Source organism: Petromyzon marinus, chromosome 33 (genome assembly GCF_048934315.1).
Source record: "Petromyzon marinus isolate PM22_M1 ecotype Great Lakes invasive population chromosome 33, UKy_Petmar_22M1.pri1.0, whole genome shotgun sequence".
NCBI lineage: Eukaryota > Metazoa > Chordata > Hyperoartia > Petromyzontiformes > Petromyzontidae > Petromyzon > Petromyzon marinus.
The window spans coordinates 2,213,210-2,233,431 of record NC_133699.1 but is presented as its reverse complement, the minus strand read 5'-3'; the positions used below and the strand labels follow the sequence as shown (position 1 = coordinate 2,233,431).

At 45.4% G+C, this 20,222-nt stretch overlaps 1 protein-coding gene across 2 annotated transcripts; it reads left to right on the top strand.

Annotated features, from left to right (window-relative positions):
- The first annotated feature begins 659 nt into the window (after positions 1-659).
- ADCK1 (aarF domain containing kinase 1) lies at positions 660-18,506 on the top strand. 2 transcript variants are annotated; one of them, XM_032964814.2, is made up of 10 exons: positions 660-858; positions 3,067-3,209; positions 3,537-3,620; positions 3,983-4,186; positions 5,920-6,078; positions 7,342-7,500; positions 8,984-9,250; positions 12,980-13,177; positions 13,554-13,747; positions 14,362-18,506. In XM_032964814.2, exons 2-10 carry the CDS (start codon positions 3,087-3,089, stop codon positions 14,540-14,542), a joined length of 1,569 nt encoding a protein of 522 aa, XP_032820705.1. In that variant the 5' UTR covers positions 660-858; positions 3,067-3,086; the 3' UTR covers positions 14,543-18,506. The 2 variants fall into 2 exon arrangements, with proteins under 2 accessions (XP_032820705.1, XP_032820706.1); XM_032964815.2 differs by lacking the exon at positions 660-858 and having other exon boundaries at positions 3,071-3,209; positions 3,537-3,624.
- Positions 18,507-20,222: the final 1,716 nt, after the last annotated feature.

The window sequence follows — 20,222 nt, the reverse complement described above, 5'->3', positions numbered from 1 at the left end:
AGTGCAGCGCCACATTAAATACGAACTACAATGACAATAGTTTAAAGCGATTTGAAGCATGTTTTATTTTCAAAATGGAAATGTTTTTTTTTGGGGGGGGGGGGCAGAGCTTTGTGACGTCATATTTGAGAGGGGGTCTGACTTTTTGTGACGCCGTGTGACGAGGGGAGGGGGGGTAAAAATTCGTCCAAAATCGCGTGACGTCATTTATGGACGCCCCTTAAAGATATATTGCCAGAAAGGGTAAAACCTATTCTTATTTTTGCATATCCGTGGAGGTCTCTCGGTGCCACCACGTGTGTTTTGACCACCACGTGTGTTCCGTAGCCACCACGTGGTGGCTACGGAACACCACGTGTGTTCCGTGTCCACCACGTGGTTAGTTACGTAGAACGTGGTCCCAAGCAATGGAGCGCCGAGCAAGCAAAGACACGGATCTACATCGATTCAAAGCAATACAAATCACAACCGATTCCAAACGATTCATCCCATGTTTTTTGTTGTTGCAATAAAACAACATCAGTCCTCATTCCCCAACTCCTCCTATTGTTACGCGATCGCAGCAATTCAACATTAAAAAATATAGCGTAAATCTTGTTTGAAGCTATTCACGGTAACGAACTTTGGAATCTAAATTCAGGTCGCTTGGTGTTGGGAATCGATTTATACGGCCGGCGATCGCAGATTTCCGCTCGATTGGCTTTATTCACCGGCTCAACGCGACACGGCCCGGCAGAGGCCGCGTCATTGAGAACTCCACACCGCTCGTAACACTGCCAACAATAATAGCGACTGTTCACGTTATTGACAATACAATCGCCATCGTAATAAACAGTCGCAGAGGTCCCGCGAGAGACGGTAAGGGCTTTTACACGCGCGTCAAACACCGGCGTGTCTTCTACACAGGGCAACGATGACGAGAGAGAGAGAGACACACACACACACCGATCACTGCCCGGAGAGACTTAGAGAGCGACACGCAGGTTACGGAACCACACGGATTCACCTGTTAAGTAAAGTTACTAGAAAGCAATGTTTGCCGATGATCGAGGTAAAGAATCGGAATCTTTACTCGGAGCGGAGGAATCCGATGAGCTAAGAAGCTCTTTCACACAGCTGCCCAGCACGGAACGCGGGACTCGGGAGATGGAGCAATGCAGTGAAGTCGCGTGCGAGAGAGAGAGGGAGCTGGGCGGATTGTAACATCGCGGGGATCGTGAGAGGTGCTGGTGGCTTGCAGAGGGACATTTATTTTCTCCAGCCATCCCACGATCTCTTTGCCTCTGAATATCGCGGGCGTCATGTTGTTACACTGCACATGTACACGGTGCTCCAGATGTGTTGTGACCCCACCCCCCATTTAACTGTCTAAAATGGAATGTTTTTTTAAAGGTTGATTTAAAACAGAAATGAATATGCAAGGCGGACATTGTCAGTTGTCATCTGGATCACCATGTACAGATATCTGGATCACAATGTATAGACATTTGGATCACCACGTACAGACATCTGGATCACCATGTACAGATATCTGGATCACCATGTACAGACATCTGGATCACAATGTACAGACATCTGGATCACCATGTATAGACATCTGGATCACAATGTACAGACATCTGGTTCAAAATGTACAGACATCTGGTTCACAATGTAGACATCTGGTTTACGATGTACAGACATCTGGATCACAATGTACAGACATCTCGATCACAATATACAGACATCTGGTTCACCATGTACAGACATCTGGATCACAATGTACAGACATCTGGATCACAATGTACAGAACAGAGCCCTTTTGTGAATCCACTGCTGGATTAGGGCCTCTCTCCATGCTCTTTGGGTCATGGCGGTTATTCGACCATACTTCACCGCGCTGGTCATTGCGGCTTGGTGGAAGCGACGTACACGGCATGTAACACCAATATATCTGAGTTACGTAAGCGTATACAATTCATTACGCAAGTGCCTTGTCATTGTGGATTGCGATGGCTCGGCATGGGGTATACACCCACAGCATAACTCGACACGGGCGGGAGAGGGCATTTAAATGAGAGAGGATTTCGGCATGGTATGCGTGGGTCATTCCAAGCCGAGCCAGTCGAAAACAAACGAGCACTTGTGCTAGTTGCGTTAATGATCGTGCAAGTCACAACATTGTATAATTAAGCCTTGAGCCACGTGCTCTTGCCTCGTGGAAAATGTTGGTACCTTCAACGAAAGCTGTCTAATTCATAGTCTTCTCAAAAACCTGTGCTCGGATCACTAAAATTATCCTCCCTTTTTATGTCATACAATGGCTAGATAAAATGTATTTAGAGTTTTTTTTATATTCCCTATGCGGGTTCGTTTTGTGCGATTTCGCATATACGCGGCTAACTTATTCCTACCCAAAATTCGCCGTATGCGGTTTGAATTCATTCTACGTGTGGCTATGCGGCCAAACGTGGGATACCACTGTGTGTGCACTGTGTGTGCACTGTGTGTGTACTGTGTGTGTACCGTGTACTGTGTGTGTACCGTGTACTGTGTGTGCACTGTGTGTGTACTGTGTGTGTACCGTGTACTGTGTGTGTACCGTGTACTGTGTGTGTACCGTGTACTGTGTGTGTACCGTGTACTGTGTGTGTACCGTGTACTGTGTGTGTACCGTGTACTGTGTGTGTACCGTGTACTGTGTGTGTACCGTGTACTGTGTGTGTACCGTGTACTGTGTGTGTACCGTGTACTGTGTGTGTACCGTGTACTGTGTGTGTACCGTGTACTGTGTGTGTACCGTGTACTCGTGCAGTTTCGCTTTGCACGCCCTTTTTTTGGAAAGCATCTACTACTACCGCATAAAGCGAGGGAAGCCTGTATTGTTGGGACAGAGAGAAGCTCAGCCAGCAGCCAGCCAGGATACTCGAGGAATATATAACTTTGAATAGTAGCATGATGTCTTTGTCAAGCGACTGCTGGATTAAGGCCTCCCCTCCATGAAACTGTTGGTTGTTTGAATACTCGAGTCAACCGCAGTAATGCTTGCCTGCCTGCCTGACTGCCTTGGCCTACCTTTGAATGCAGGAGGTGCCCTCAGTGCCAGCATGGCACGTCGCCTCGCCCTCACCTTGTCAGTGGCGGCCGTCTCGGGGATCGGCGTCTACACTAGCAGCGGATTGGACCCGGCGGACATCAGCGCCGTCAGGATCGGCCGCGCCGTGTGGACGGTCAGGGCACCAGTGGCAGCGTCGTAGGGAAACGTGTGCTAGACAATGTCTGTGGTGGCCCGGTGGCCCGGTGGCTCGGAGGTCAGGGTTCATGGGGTCAGATCCATTAATCTGGCTTCTCAAGTGCAGTGAGTTGATGGTCCCTGCCTAGTCAACACTGACTTACGTAGAAAATCATAGACCCACATAGACATTTACATATAGAAATATACTTTTACACGGAAGCATTAATTTACACACGTACTCATATAAACTTGTTAAAAATGTGATTTTAAAGATGTGTTCCCAAACATCATCTTGAAATATTACTTGTGCCTGCACACACAGACCGCGCTGATCAGTGCAGACTACATGAGGACGTTAAAACGTATGGAGTACGGAACAGATGAGTACTGGGCAGCCAAGTCACAGGTTGGTAAGAAGACTCATGAAGGGGTGCATGCAGAAATGTTGGTGCCTTCAATGTGAACTTTTCTTACTGCTTATCAAAGCAGAAACACAGTATGCCAATCTTGATTTGAAGCTTTCGTGACTGCAGGAATTCATACTCTTTGTTTCTTTTGGTAAAGTCACGTAGGTATGAAATAAAATAAATCACGACGTTTCGGGCGCAACACAAGCGTCCGCCATCAGGTGGGAACGGTGGCGCCGACTTGCAGAGGCTCTCATCCAGCAGCGACTTGAGCATGGCTGACGACGACGATGACGCTTGAAGCAACTGTGAATGCAAACGGACGTATATTAACCAAACGAATGCATCGTTCGCGTTTGAGGTTCACTTGCGCTCGGCGGAGCGGCTGCTGGAGCTGTGCTGCGCCAATCGTGGCACGTTCATCAAGGCCGGGCAGCACCTGGGCGCGCTGGACTACCTGCTGCCCGAGGAGTACACGCGCACGCTGCGGGTGCTGCACAGCAGTGCGCCCACCAGCCCCATCGAGGACGTGCACAGAGTCGTTCGCGAAGAGCTGGGAAAAGAGGTGCGTCGTGGCCACGTCTTTCGCCGTCTGGAAATCGCCATTTCAAATTTGTGTGTGCGTGTGTATACGTAGCCAACCGTGTCCATCAAAGTGATTTCCTGCTCAAATTGAGCATTAAAGCAGTGCTCATTTCCTGTTTACAACGGTGGAAATTCCACATTGGCAGTGGTGACATGGCCCAACGGTAGCACGTTCGAAAGCTTGTTGCAGTTCGAATCCGGTGGGCCACCCTAGTTATTTATGTGGGTGATTTAACTAAAATATATACGATGCGCCGTGTGCTTCACAGTGTACGTTAAAGATCCCCTGATATAATAAAAAATGAATATGTCATTGTGTGCCAGCATCATGATAAAAAATGAACATTACCTGCAAATTGCTAAATGGGGATTCTACATACTGGCAGACTAATGCCACTGGTTACTTGTACATTTTACTTTCCTAGTCAATTAAGTTCCCAACTGGTTAAACAAACTTTAACCGGACTTAAAATCAATGGAAGCACTTTTAATCACTGAAAGTGCAACTGATCTCATACTCATGATCCACACAGCTTAAGAATGTGTGGTGACCCTTTACGCATAGAGACACTGGTTGTTGACTTATTGAATGTGCAGTCTTTTGGTGAATCCATGTGTAGTGGCATAGCGCTGGCTGCTGGCGAAAAAGGGGATCTGCGGTGTATGGCTGTCCTGACGTCAGCAGGCCAGGATATACACGAGAGGGGGATCTCGGGGAAAGGTCACAGAAGGGGCCCACCAGGAACCCACTAGTAGGTTCCAGAAAGGGGGCGTGGCCGGGGCGGAGCGAGGCCACGCTGACAGTGTAAGAGGGGCCCTTGTGGGGCACCTCGGGGCTGTTGCTGGAAGTGGGATCCCCGTCGTGCGGTTCAAGATCATCGTTACCATCTCGTCGCCATCGTTGCTGCCGTCCTCGATATTGCGCTGCTAGATAGTTTTGATTTAAAGCTTTCGTGACTGCAACAATTCATATTCTTTTCAGAACATAGATGGACTAGTCGTTCTAAATAAACTGCCAAATCGTTGCGCGTGGCGCTGACGTTTTTTGCAAATAAATAAATACACCGTTTAAAAATAAATAAATTAATGCAAACCGACACACCTGATGATGACCGTTTGTGTTATGGTCAAAACGTCGTGAGAATTTTTATTGTTTTATATATATATTATTTTATTGTTTCCCTTCAACGTGACTTTACCGAAAGAGCTAAGGATATGCTTGATAGTTGTTGGCTGTCTCAGTTCAGCGCCGTCAGTCTTAGACGGTTAGTGTTGTGTATCGGCTAGCAACAGTAACAGTGTATATCCACGTAGGGTGTGTATTATCCCGATGGTGCTCGTTAAATAAAAGAAGTGCCTCTAAGTCTTACTGTCTCCGAGTTAGTCACTACACATGATTGGATGAAGGCCTCGTCACGTCGTGCGGGTCATGGGGGTTATTTGACCGGATTGGTTAAGGCAGAGGGCATAGACACAGGAGCAGACTTACGGTCCAACAATTAATTTTGCTGCACTGCTCTCTACTGGCCATTACGTAGCACAGCCACGCAGCCTATCACAACCTGTTCATGCAAGCTTATTGATCACCCATCCGAACAGTATGCAGGCTTAACCGTGCTCAGCTCGTGAGATCTGCCAGGATCAGGCGATTCGCTCGTGGTCATTGACATTGTTTAACTGAACACTGTATTTGACGATGTGATGAAAATGCAGGTGGGCGAGCTGTTCCAGAGTTTTGATCCGAGGCCGCTGGGGACGGCGTCTCTGGCCCAGGTGCACCGCGCCACGCTTCGCGACGGCCGCACCGTGGCCGTCAAGGTGCAGCACCGCAAGGTGCGGAGTCAGGCGACTCGTGACCTCGACGTCATGGAGGTACGGAGCCCCCGCCCGCGCCACAAGCCCCGGACCCGGCCTCGCCGTCACAAACTCGGTCACACAGGGGCGGTCGTACTCTTCAACAAGCCATGCGGCTGTGGGCGAACTCTAGCTTGGCTCTCTCTCGCTCCCTCTTTCTCTTTTCCCCTCTGTCAATCATCACACGGCGGATGATGATGATGATGACGATGAGGCCGGATGAACTTCATCGCTTCCTGTCTGTAAAGCACAGTGGGACTGCTTCGCCATTGGCCTCACACGTCAGCCAATAAATGTTGTTTTGTTGTAAGACGGCATTGATCATGAATGTGGGTGGAGCAGTGGTGCAGCGGTTAGTGCACTGTGTTATGAATATGGCAACCTGAGTTCGATTCCTGGCCACAGCTAGCACCTTGGCATTCCACCCCTTCATCAACCCGTACTTGTTAGCGTGGTATGTATGTATGTTGAAATTCTTTCGCACCTTAGCCAACAATGCTAATTGGAAGTGCGTGGTGAAGTATAGTCAAACAACCCACCAACAATGCGTTCATTTAGCACTGTTGACAGAGGGTTGTCTTGAGAATAGGTTTTGCCCTTTTTTCTGGCAACAAACAGGTGTTAAGATGTTAAAACACAAAACTGAAACCTTTTACAAGGAATCATGTCTGCATTAACCACAAAAAAACATACTCTGATAATATATGCATTGTCTTTGAAACTGATTGGTCCACACCAGAGACAGCTTTCTGTTGAGCCTCGTCTCAAAACGGTGTTAGACCAGAGGACGCCAAATGATAAATGTTACGAGTTTGTCTTATTGTATTTGCTTGTGCACCTCTGCCAATGCAGTCCATAATTCGTTTGTGTAAAATGCTAAATTATACACCACGTTGGCTTTTGATGCAATTTTCCTTGGTATTTAAAATGAGAAATTGGGGAGGTGTTATTTGAATTTATGTAATGTTTAGTTATAGTAGATAAGGCTGAGAGTCGCGTCTTAGTTCTGAACCAGATCCTATACAATGTAATCAGACATTACATGGTAACATTTAGAGAAGAATATTATAAGCATAACCACATAACAGCACACAACATAAAATTCATAAGAAACTGTAAGACGATAAAACCTTTACCAGGCGTTAACAAAAATAGAATTAACCTTAAACTAAATAAGTGAGGTAACATTAATTAGGCTGAGAATGCAATGCTATAAAAGAGATGCACAAGCAGTATTTCAAATACACTGATTGTTTATGCATTTATACTTGGCTTGTTCAGGTGCTAGTGCGTGGAGTTGCGTGGCTCTTCCCAGACTTCCGCTTCCTGTGGCTGGTGGAGGAGGCTCGGAAGAACCTCCCCATCGAGCTGGACTTCATCAACGAAGGTCGCAACGCTGAGCGCGTCGCCTCCATGCTTCACAAGTTCCACTTCCTGAAGGCACAGCACTCACCCCCACACCCTCTGGGAAATCACTGCGGCCTCGGAATGTGTTCACTGTGGCTTAGGAATGTGTTCACTCTTTTGATATTAACTGGCAAAAATTCGACTAATCCTTTCATTGGGCTGAGATACAATTTTTTTGAAGATTTTTGTTGTTGTTTCAGATTGACCTGAAAACATGCCGTATCAGGAAGTTTTTGTAATTTTCATGATATCACTTCGGTGCTTTTACCACCTAAAGTGATGTCACGTGGGATCAGGTGACATCACTAATGTTTGCACGAATAGATTTTTAATTAATACATGTAAATGATCTGAATATCCACAAAAAACGATCATACATTTAAGTATTTTCCAAAACGAATTTCTACCCTGTATGCCAGGCACTGTCAATATTATAGATGTACTTCGTGACAACATTTTTTCTTCTTTGAACCTACATTGACTATGATTGTGTACGCAAATCATCAGGCATGATGGTGACTGTGACTACCCACCTAAGGTCAAAGCATGACTGACGATGACAAGTCAATATTAACGAGTATGCGTGAAGACGCAGACCACGATAATTCAGTAAAGTAATTCGAGACTGCAGTGCATTGAGGAAGCCTAACAGTGCTAATTGACGAGCTTACTCATTGGATGACCTGATAATATTAGGGGGGAATAGAGAGGGGATAAAAAATGCAAGCAACCTCAATGCCATCATTTTATAACTTAGAACTGGATTAAACATTGGACTGCTTATTACCACATTCTCTCCACAAAGACATGACTAAAATTCCACAGGATGTCGTCGGCTGGATTAAGATTATGATTACGATAAAAAACATGCAGATATTAATTATCACTCTTGCCAGACTGAACAAACGTAAGTCTGTAAGTCATAAAATTAATTTACTTCTCATACTTTTATATTACATTGGTCTCAGTATTGAAAATATCTTCTCAAGCTGTGTACAATAAAAAAAACGGAATTCCATCTGTCTATCCAGGAAGGCCTGGCTCAGCCTCAAGGCTAATGCCATTATTCAGTGGAGGAAACTGAAGTACCCCAATGAAACCTATGCATACACGGGGCTGAAGCTCATAGCTTCACACAGATGGTATAGAATCCATTTCTGTATCACCTTATCTTGGCCACCTTACAGCCTATGACACCTGCTACTGTATACCCAAGCTGTCTTCCATTCATGTATTAACTAGACTCACCCCTGTTTAGCTTCTGAGATCTGATGAGCTCGTGCACATTCAGGGTGATTTACCCATAGGAAGATCAGATGAGACTGGGCTCATTCTTTTCTTTAGAACTGCTTTTTGTGTTTAGTTTGGTGTCCTTCCACACCTCCGATTAGCACGGTTTGCTGTGTACATTGCGAAAGAAGTTAAACATACATTCAGGATGAGTGGCTTCGAATTGATGGCAATGATTATTGATGGTGACGGTGGTAATGGCAGTTGTGACGATGTTGCCGTGAAGGTGCCTCGCATCTTCTGGGAGCTGTCGACGGATCGCGTGCTCATGATGGAGTTCATGGAAGGGGGGCAGATCAACGACCGCGCGTACATGCAGAGGCATGGAATAGACGTGAACCAGGTGTCGCGGTATCTGGGCCGCATGTACAGCGAAATGATCTTCGTGGAGGGGTTCGTGCACTGCGACCCGCACCCCGGGAACGTGCTGGTGCACAGGGACCCCGCATCTGGTCACACGGAGGTCATCCTGCTGGATCATGGCATCTACCAGGTACGTGTTGACCAAAGTGGTCATAAAGGTAGTTCACTCTTTAGATATGAAATGTTGATCTCATTGGTATGCAATTCAACTCCCCCCCCCCACCCCTTCTCCAATATTAGGTCAGCCAATTCAGTGAACTCACTAAATATATTTATAAATCAATGACCTTGTTTGATCTTTCTCAGTGCCCTGCTCTTTATAGTAATATATATTCTTAGTCTCCGTTTGTCTTCCTCGCCTGGTATGCAGGAGATCGTGGGTTCCATCTCGACCCTGATGATACCTGTATATTTTTATTTGGAGTTTGCTTGTTCTCTTTCTCCATAATCACGTGGATTTTTCTCAGTTTCCGCTGGGTTTTGCCCTGCACATTTGCAAACATGTGTTTAGATTAATTGGCTGCTGCTATAAATTGCAACATATGATGAGCCTCTTCATTGAGCTATCCTGTGTGGCCAGGTTGCCTTTGAAAAATACCTAATAGCTCAGTGGGCTTTACCTGATTCATTTAGGTTTATTCATATTCTTTAATTTTGTATCGTCACGCTTAGGTCTTTGGCGGGTAGTAGCCGTGTTCACCGTCACGCTTGATGATTTTTGTCCACTCGCAGAGCATATCAGCTCGTTCATATGCGAGCCAAAACTCAGAATGGGATAAAGTTTATATTTTAACACATTGCCTAAATGAAAATAATAATTTACATGTTTAGGCGCAATTCATGCAAGGATCTCAGTGTGCCATGCACAAAGTGAGGAAATAAATTTCGATTTAAAGCTTTCGTGACTGCAAGGATTCATCTTCTTGGTTCTTTCGGTAAAGTCACGTAGAATGAGAATAAAACAATTGTCTTATTTAGTTTATTTTGTTTTATTGTTTTATTCTCATTCTACGTGACTTTACTGAAAGAACCAAGAAGATGAGGAAATATAAATAGTGCAAAGTCCAGAGTCCACTGATCATTGATGGGAAGTGTAGGCCAGGTGAAACAAGTGAGTCTTTAGAGAAGACATAAGCAAGTGAGTGACCCCGCCTGTCTGACCACAGGTGGCAGGGCCTTCCATAGTCTTGGCGCAGCACATGCAGAGGCACGGCCACCCCAGGGGCAGAGTCTAGTTCTCGGCACATGAAGCAGATGTACATTTGCGGATAGGAGAGATCGTGACAGTACGTGCAAGTTAATCAGCTGTTGAATGTAAAATGGGGCAAGGCCGTTTAAGGCCTTGTAAGCAGCAACACCTTAAATTGGACCCTAAATTTAATTGCTTCACTAAGATCGAGAAGGACTGGTTGCACCAGAGTGCCCCTTGTCAGCCAACTGAAGGAAGTCATTCACTACCCAAACCAATGCTGTCTCCGTGCTGTGGCCCGCTCGGAAACCTGATTAAAAATAGTCCAGGTCATTGTATGTCAAATGAGCGGTTATGTGGTGCGCTACAGCACGGTCAAGGACTTTCTAAAGTAATGAGCGGTTGGAGATGGGGCGAAGGTTGTAGAGATCACCCGGATCTAAGCCAAGGTTTTTTGGAAAGGGTGTGAGAGCCGATGTTGTGTGACTGTTCGGAATGATGCCCGTGTGGAGAGACTGGTTAAAAAGGCTTGAGAACGAATGGGATAAGTGGCAGGAAGTTTGTCTCGGAGGAGTCTTGAAGGAAAGGGATCGAGTAGACAAAAAGTGGGGCGGGAGTCTTGAATAATATCAGTGAGTTCGGTGTTGGCGATGGAAGTGGAAGCTGACAATGGGGAGCCTGTAAACCTATTGGAGGATTCTAGCAGCGGGAGGGGAACCGATGGCAAAGAGTGTTTGTAGGATCGAATGGTGTAAATGGATTACTTAATCCTGGATTGACACCGAAATGCCACCAGAGGAGATGTGGGTTTACCCGGCCACTACTGTATTGATACCAGGATTAACTGGTGCTGTTTGTAGGGATTTTATAACTTAGGTTGTCACATGCCTCTGATGAACATGAGACCCTGATACAAACAAAAAAAACCCTTAGTCTATGTCCAGACAGGTCATTATACACACGTGTGCTAGTGCAGCAAACCAATGGGTAGATGTGTAAAACAAACTGCACACTGCACAAATTATTGCTCTAAATTGATTGCTCGACACAGCAAACCTTGTTTTTCCTAGCATAGACCACATCTCTACGTGGTGGGCAGCAGATGGCAGTGCAGGAAAAGCCACTGGTTATTATGGCTTTTATTTTGCATTTTATTATACTTTTAGTTCATTATATTGCGTGTAATTTGTGTCATGTATCATTCTTATTAGTTTAACACGTAGGCTTTCGCGACCATTATGAATATCATTCTTATTGTTTACATTGTGTCAGGCCCTTCATATAGTCCTGTACAGCACTTTGTATTAAACATTTTTGCACCAATTTTGCTATTTAAGTAAAGTTTGATTTGATTATTTTACTTCTATGCTGACCAACCCACACTGGGGAGGCACAGAGAGATAACCCCACAGAGTGCCGGGAGGCTCCCGTACACCAATTTATTGACAAAGAGCTGCAATTCTCCATAAGTCACTAGTCCTGGCTTGCTGTATTAAATCATATCCATGAGAAACAGTTGATCATCGATTGTCCGGCGGCTTCGGGGAGGAAGGTGTCGTCAGAATTTAAAACATTTCGGATAATCACATAATTATTTAAAATAGCTTATTTTTGCAAATTCTTGTATAACGTTTTGTTTTTCGGTGTTGTGTATATTTTTTTTGTGTTTTAAATGTTTACGATGTGAAATTGGCATAAATAAACATACAAATAGACAAAAAAAATACATATCCGACTGTAGAAATCTACTGTATTTACTGTACCGTACTTACCACTCCAATCTCGAACATTCTGCATGGGGTTATGTACATAGCACTACTACCCGTTTGTTACAATGACATGTGTTTGACAATCGCCGGACTGATGCAGCCTTTAGACCGGTACTCTGGCGAACGCCGAATTACATGCATTTTTCACCGGATCGCACTATATATTTGCTGTTTTATGACTGTAGTCATTAGTCACGAAAAATATACATACGTGCAGTATTTTCATTAAGTTGTATGTCGTGTATATTGTACTGTAAATAATATTGGACACTGAAATCCAGCATAGCTACCTTGCACAGCCTTTGGAGCGGGTTTACCGGTTTCGCCGGATCGACCCGGGACCGCCCGATGTGAGAAGCCGGATAATCGCGCGTCGGAAAATCGATGATCAACTGTACATCTAAAACCTGCATCACTGTATTGTGCTCAGGCTGACCCTCTGCGTTTGTACCCCTAGCTACCCCTGAAAATCATCATCACTTAGTATTCACAACACACCTCCCAATCCAGTGCAAATCTCGAGGTGCCCTGTGGCACGAGCCAAGGGGGGACCCCCGTTGAAAGCTGTCCCTGTGTGGCACAAGGTGGACGCCGTATCCGCCTGCGTATGGGCATTACTTTGCCAGTACGGGGAGAGGTGACGTTGTTGTGTGGCTTCTCTCAGTTCATTTTCGAGTAATTTATCGAACATGGACCATGACGCCAGCAAACATGGCCTGCTTTTTTTCCCCCATAACCTCATGGAAATATTTAACATCCACTGTGAAGTGGACGGCGTGTACCTTTTGGTTAATACGTCTTATACAATATTCACCGGGGAGGTTACCGAGCCCGAACCGCAAAAGCTGTGCTGCTTGCGGTAACAATGTGCCTCCGCTTGGCCGTGTCGCCGGTGCTGCAGACGCTGTCCGACGGATTCCGGGTGGACTACTGCCGCCTGTGGCAGGCGTTGCTCCGGGCGGATGTGGCCGCTGTGGAGAAGCACGCGAGGAGCTTGGGGGCCGGCGACCTGTACGGGCTGTTTGCGTGCGTGCTCACGGCGCGCTCCTGGGACGTGGTGCAGCAAGGCATCGACCGGGCGCCCATCACGAGTAAAGAGGTAGATCTGTGTTTTGCAAGTCGCCTGTTGTCATTCTCACCGTTATTATCATCATTATCATTGGCAATCGAGGTGGTTATCCATTCAAATCCTGGCAAATGGTCAACTCACCTCAGTAAGTTGATAATAATAACACACTACCACTTTTTGGGAAGGTCAACAGTGGTTTCGGACCTGAATACATATCGATAAAGTTATTAGCTGATGAAGTACACGTACAGTGCAAGGTTGAAGATGTACCGGAATGGGGTAAATAGGTTCTCGCAAACAACAACAACAACACCCATCCACCCATCCCTCAATCCTGCACAGGCTAAAGACGGGTGGTGTTTTTTTGTTTTCGCTGCTCTACTGCTGCTGCTGCTGCGTGACGCAGGAGAGTGAGGTGCGGGGCAGTGCAGCCCAGTACCTGCCCCAAATCAGCGATCTTCTGAACCGCGTGCCGCGCGAGATGCTGCTGCTGCTCAAGACGAACGACCTCCTGCGCGGCATCGAGACGGTGCTGCGAACGCGCGCCGACGCCAGCTCCTTCATCACCATGTCGCGCTGCTGCGTGCGAGCCCTGTGCAGGTGCGCCGGTCAGCGGGTTTTTGGCGAAGGCCTAAATCCAGTCGTGGACAGATAATGGAAAGTGACTACGCTTTGTGAGGCACGGTTGAAACGTGGACAGGCGGATGCAGCATAGTGGGAATTGATCTGTGATAACCGCTTTTCACTTTGTCACAAACTAACAACTGTTTTGAATGTCACAGAGAGAAAAATACACGTGAGTTTTCGCAGCCAATGTGCTCCATTATTCATAATTGATTTTTGTGAAGGCCACTATGATCTGACCAAATTTTTGTCAGCATTTTCACGTGTATCGGCATTTAAAGGGCAAATTTAGTATTGTTTCAGCTCACCAGTTGAAGAACAATTCTTGCAACCAAATGTATCCATCAGTTGTTACGTTTTGCTTGAAACTGCATCAGGCACCTTCATGTCAGAACCCAGGAAGTCACTCTGACGTCCAGTAAATCACCCTGAAGACGCTGTCACCTGAAGATGCTTTATCAGCTGGTGGAGGCTTTCATAACGAAAATTTGGCCAGATAAATACGTTACCTAACCCAAAAATCTATTTCTAATCGAACAAGGTAAATGTTGTGAATGAATGGGCGAATGCTCTGTGTGGACGATCGCCAGGTGGGAGGTGGAGCACGAGGCTTCGTGGGTCGGCCGGGCGAGGGTTCGGCTGGGCGCGTCGCTCACGCTCTGCCACCTCCGCATGCATGAGCTTCTGCTGTGGCTGCAGTCATCGGCCGCTGCCCGCTGGATCTGCACCGCACACTCGCACGTGCTAACGTCCGTGCCCGTCGCAGCCTGACCTGCATTTGCACGCACATAGACACTCGTGTGGACATGAACCCGTGCAAGCTGGCGCAGACAAAGAAATATACAAAGAGAACGCCCCTTTTATTTACACTTTCGAGCTAAGATTGAAGGCATTAATGCGTTATAGTTGTATTCGTGAGTCTGTCGGTCTCTAACGGGGGGGGGGGGGGGCACAATAACTCGTATACAGTGAGGGAAAAAAGTATTTGATCCCCTGCTGATTTTGTACGTTTGCCCACTGACAAAGAAATGATCATTCTATAATTTTAATGGTAGGTTTATTTGAACAGTGAGAGACAGAATAACAACAACAAAATCCAGAAAAACGCATGTCAAAAATGTTATGAATTGATTTGCATTTTAATGAGGGAAATAAGTATTTGGCCCCTCTGCAAAACATGACTTAGTACTTGGTAGCAAAACCCTTGTTGGCAATCACAGAGGTCACACGTTTCTTGTAGTTGGCCACCAGGTTTGCACACATCTCAGGAGGGATTTTGTCCCACTCCTTTTTGCAGATCTTCTCCAAGTCATTAAGGTTTTGAGGCTGACGTTTGGCAACTCGAACCTTCAGCTCCCTCCACAGATTTTGTATGGGATTAAGGTCTGGAGACTGGCTAGGCCACTCCAGGACCTTAATGTGCTTCTTCTTTAGCCACCCCTTTGTTGCCTTGGCCGTGTGTTTTGGGTCATTGTCATGCTGGAATACCCATCCACGACCCATTTTCAATGCCCTGGCTGAGGGAAGGAGGTTCTCACCCAAGATTTGACGGTACATGGCCCCGTCCATTGTCCCTTCGATGTGGTGAAGTTGTCCTGTCCCCTTAACAGAAAAACACCCCCAAAGCATAATGTTTCCACCTCCATGTTTGACGGTGGGGATGGTGTTCTTGGGGTGATAGGCAGCATTCCTCCTCCTCCAAACACGGCGAGTTGAGTTGATGCCAAAGAGCTCCATTTTGGTCTCATCTGACCACAACACTTTCACCCAGTTGGCCTCTGAATCATTCAGATGTTCATTGGCAAACTTCAGACGGGCATGTATATGTGCTTTCTTGAGCAGGGGGACCTTGCGGGCGCTGCAGGATTTCAGTCCTTCACGGCGTAGTGTGTTACCAATTGTTTTCTTGGTGACTATGGTCCCAGCTGCCTTGAGACCATTGACAAGATCATCCCGTGTAGTTCTGGGCTGATTCCTCACCGTTCGCATGATCATTGCAACTCCACGAGGTGAGATCTTGCATGGAGCCCCAGGCCGAGGGAGATTGACAGTTCTTTTGTGTTTCTTCCATTTGCGAATAATCGCACCAACTGTTGTCACCTTCTCACCAAGCTGCTTGGCAATGGTCTTGTAGCCCATTACAGCCTTGTGTAGGTCTACAATCTTGTTCCTGACATCCTTGGAGAGCTCTTTGGTCTTGGCCATGGTGGAGAGTTTGGAATCTGATTGATTGCTTCTGTGGACAGGTGTCTTTTATACAGGTAACAAGCTGAGATTAGGAGCACTCCCTTTAAGAGTGTGCTCCTAATCTCAGCTCGTTACCTGTATAAAGAGTGTGCTCCTAATCTCAGCTCGTTACCTGTATAAAAGACACCTGGGAGCCAGAAATCTTTCGGATTGAGAGGGGGTCAAATACTTATTTCCCTCATTAAACTGCAAATCAATTTATAACATTTTTGAAATGCGTTTTTCTGGATTTTGTTGTTATTCTGTCTCTCACTGTTCAAATAAACCTACCATTAAAATTATAGACTGATCATTTCTTTGTCCAGTGGGCAAACGTACAAAATCAGCAGGGGATCAAATACTTTTTTCCCTCACTGTAGATGATCCAAAATAAACATTTTAGGATAAAGTTTTGTTGCGCCATAGAGCAAATCCGGCACATGTGCCAAAGATTTGCCAAACATGGTGACAAAAACAGCGCTAGAAGTATTGATTTTGCTGGATAAGATCTTGATGTTGCATGTGAAACCTCCCATCCAGATTAACGTCATCTCGCGACGTAACGTGATGTACGGCTTGGAACGTAAAATCGCAAATGTAGTACTTTTTAAAGACGATCGCATTTTTGAAATTGGTACAGAATCCATACGCATATGCTTGGTTGTACTTAATTTGTATAATCAGCTATTAGCGCTGGTGCTGTTAATGAGCATTGCATACCTTTTCATGCTAGTATTGATTTTGACCACACCATACCACAGTTTAATTTTAGGCCTAGCGGAGGTCCAAACCAGGTTAAAGTACAGATTACTAACAGTGTTGTCCATGGCCAGGAATTGAAGTCGGCCAGGGCAAGTGCTTTTCACGAAGGCCAATATCCCCCCAATAGCTGATACAGAGTCTTATCAAGCACCTATGAAGGCTGGCACACTCCTACGAGGTGGCGATGTGGCCAACGCCATGCCCAGCTGCCGTTGGCTCCCCTTTGATGTGTACACACCAAGTACTCGCGCAAGACTGAAATTACCTAGAGGAGGCCTATTGTCAGTTCAGGTATAGGCTACTGAGGTAAACTGCGGCAAGGAATTGACGTCGGGTTGCTAGGTTTATAGTACAGGCAGTCCCCGGGTTACTGAAGGGTTAGGTTCCCGAGAACGATCCGCAACTCAAATTTTCCGTGTGTCGGAAACTGACCAATTTTTTCCCCCAAAATCAAGATAAAATCCCATAGCCGAAAGGTTGTGTCTCCCCTACCGTTTTTATCCCGCTGTCGCCCATTCTCTATCGCTACCCGCATCGTATGGCTGTACATGCGCTCTGCACTTCCTATGATTCTTTCATTTCCTCGAATATCTACCCTAACACTTTACCGTGCATTAGGCTAGCTAGGCTTCGACTCTCCCGATCGCCGTTGGCTGAGACCATAAGCAATCGAAGTGCAATTGTGATTAATCAAGTACATACAGTAACTAACTCACACCTGACGATTGCTTGTGTTGCAGTCGAAACGTCGTGAGAATTTTATTGTTTTATATATTTTTTATTTTATTTCCCTTCTACGTGACTTTACCGAAAGAACCAAGAATATAGTAAATAACTCTTGAAATAAACTTAAAATGAAGAAAAGTAGCAATGGAAATTTTGGAGAGGAAAAAATAGTTCTAAGCATAGAAAAAAACCAATTATGTAATGCCACAAAAGAAACATTATTACGTAACACTGCAAAAGATTACATTTACAGTAGCTTAATCCGAGTGAACCCCGATGAAGGCGGCGTTTTGGCGGAGTGAGGGCGTCAGGCGACCCGCCTTATTTTAAAACAGGATTAATGGGAGCATTTCCGTAAAGTCGGATTTCCGTAAGTCGGGTCTTCCGCAACCCGGGGACTTATACATTGTGCTAACCATTTCTTGGGGAGAGCTTTTATGAACACAAACACGTTTACACAAATACACCAACAAATAATGCGATGCATTTGTCATGTCACAGTAGGCTAGTGGGGTTCGTGTTAAACGAACTTATCACGCAGTGTACAGTAAACGTGGTAGCATTTGCATGTGTCTTTGTTAAGTGTAACGGAAGTTAAATGGTACAGTTTTCCTGCCGAGTGGTGGTGTCGGCGGCTATGTACGTCTGTTAATCCAGCGCTTTGGACGAAACTCCCGTTGTCGCCAGTTTCACAGCAGTGTGATAACTACCGTGCCACCATTTCACCTGGAAGTGACATTATTGCCTTAAAATTGATCTGTTTAATTCCGTCTTTTAGGACCAGTAACTTTGGTTTCAATCTTTTCTCGGCTGCTTTCGTGTCAAAGTCTTTTCATGCTTGTGGACTGAGGGCGCTGATAATGAATACACATATACAAATGACCCAATATTTTCAATCACAGCACATCCATGTTGCCTTTTATACTGTGCCAGTACATGTGACAGTACACATTGAATGAAGTGTTACTTATTTAATTGTTGAAATATGTGTACATAATTACAAATAAAGTTACGATACAAATATCGTGGCGGTGTCGTTCTTTCTTGCGACGTCGCCACGTGTTGAGTATTAATCCAACCAGGGCATGTACCGTAGAACTATATATGGTAGAACTTTATATGGTCGAACGCCTCTTATCCGTGACACGCTTTTCCACATCTCATCCGCCAGGGTGGAGGATCTGTGAATACTCGTGATAACCGCATGCCTATATTCTTCGGCTATCCCCCGGGTTTTTTCCCCTTCCAAAGTGTTTTGCGGACGAGAGGAGTGCAGCGGTAAATTCATCCGATCGTGTGCGGGTTTTTTTTTCTCCCCACGGTTAAGTGGAGTAAAATCGCGGATAACCACGGCGGATAACTAGGGGTTTGCGACATCGCTACCCCCACATCACAATGGATAAAATTAATTCCATTGCATAAAATAAAACGATAAAAATATAACGGTAATTCGTGCAAAGAATATGCCTAATGCAGATTCCCGGATGGGTCCATCACTTTTGAAACGCCCGCCCCAATCTGATCACTCGTGCAGCACTTGTCCCGATAATCACTTCATTAGCGTGTCCATGCAGCTCTCTCCGTGTCTGCCCGGGCATTGACCTTGCTGTGTTGTGATATTTGGGGCTGGGATTATAAAAGCTGGAAAGGGCCACAGTGCACATTACCCATATTTTACACAGATTAGATGCGGGGCGAATAGAAGGCTATTCGATTGAGAATTTATATAGCGTGCTTTTCAGGGCGTGTCTGTTTATTCTCTAAAGCACTAACCTGCATATTCAAGTGTGTGTATTTAGTATAAACCTTGCCTTCACTAGCTCGGCATTCGTGGGCCTATCACATTTTTATTTAGAATGTGCTTGTACTCACCATAAGCTTCCACCAGCTGTAATTATGGCACTGATCAGTGTTTCATGAGATTAATTGGACGTGTTATTACTGTATTCTTGGTTCCTTGGGTAAAGTCACGTAGATAGAAAATAAAATAAAAATAACAGATAATAAAATAAAAAAATGTTATTATTTTCAATTATTTTTTTATTACATTTTATTTACTTTATTATCTGTTATTTTAAGTTTATTTTCTATCTACGTGACTTTACCGAAAGAACCAAGACTATGAATTTCTGTAGTCACGAAAGTTTTAAGTCAATATTGAGATGTGAAAATAGAATTCAATTCTGCGCAATGTAAGCAAGAAAACTGACAAACTAATTGCTTTTATTCCTCAAGGAAAGCTTTTGTATACATTTATATTGGCGGAGGTTGCATGTCTCCTGTGACTGTTTATTGGCCGCAATCATGGGGCATCTGTCCCGGTCTTTCCCAGAACAGACGCTCGAGGGAACAAGCCATCAGTAAGCCATCAGCATCGACGGTCTTTATGTGGAGGGGCCATATCCAACTGCACTCGGCACACGTCAGGTTTTATTTGTTTAACCAGGTGAGACAAGGATAGTCTCATTGGCAAGAGCGACCTGTGCCTGCAGGAAGAGTCGTACTCTTGCTTCCCGATAAATTTCGCCAGAAACTAAACATATAGCCGTGGTGAATTACCGTCAAGGGATTGAGTGAACTGTCATAGGCGCTTCTCTACTCCAGACATTTAACAAGACGTGTTCCAAGTGTATTTCCATAATATTCGTGCTTATTAACAGTGGCGCTGACCAGTGTGGTGGATGATGGTCAAGCAACCCCCATTCAGCAGTGTATTGAAAAGTGCAGGACACGAGTT

Coding starts and splice junctions, on each gene's coding strand:
- ADCK1 (XM_032964814.2), top strand. CDS start 3,087: ATGGCACGTCGCCTCGCCCTCACCTTGTCAGTGGCGGCCGTCTCGGGG. Junction 3,210..3,536: donor TCGGCCGCGCCGTGTGGACG/GTCAGGGCACCA, acceptor CTGCACACACAG/ACCGCGCTGATCAGTGCAGA. Junction 13,178..13,553: donor CGCCCATCACGAGTAAAGAG/GTAGATCTGTGT, acceptor TGCGTGACGCAG/GAGAGTGAGGTGCGGGGCAG.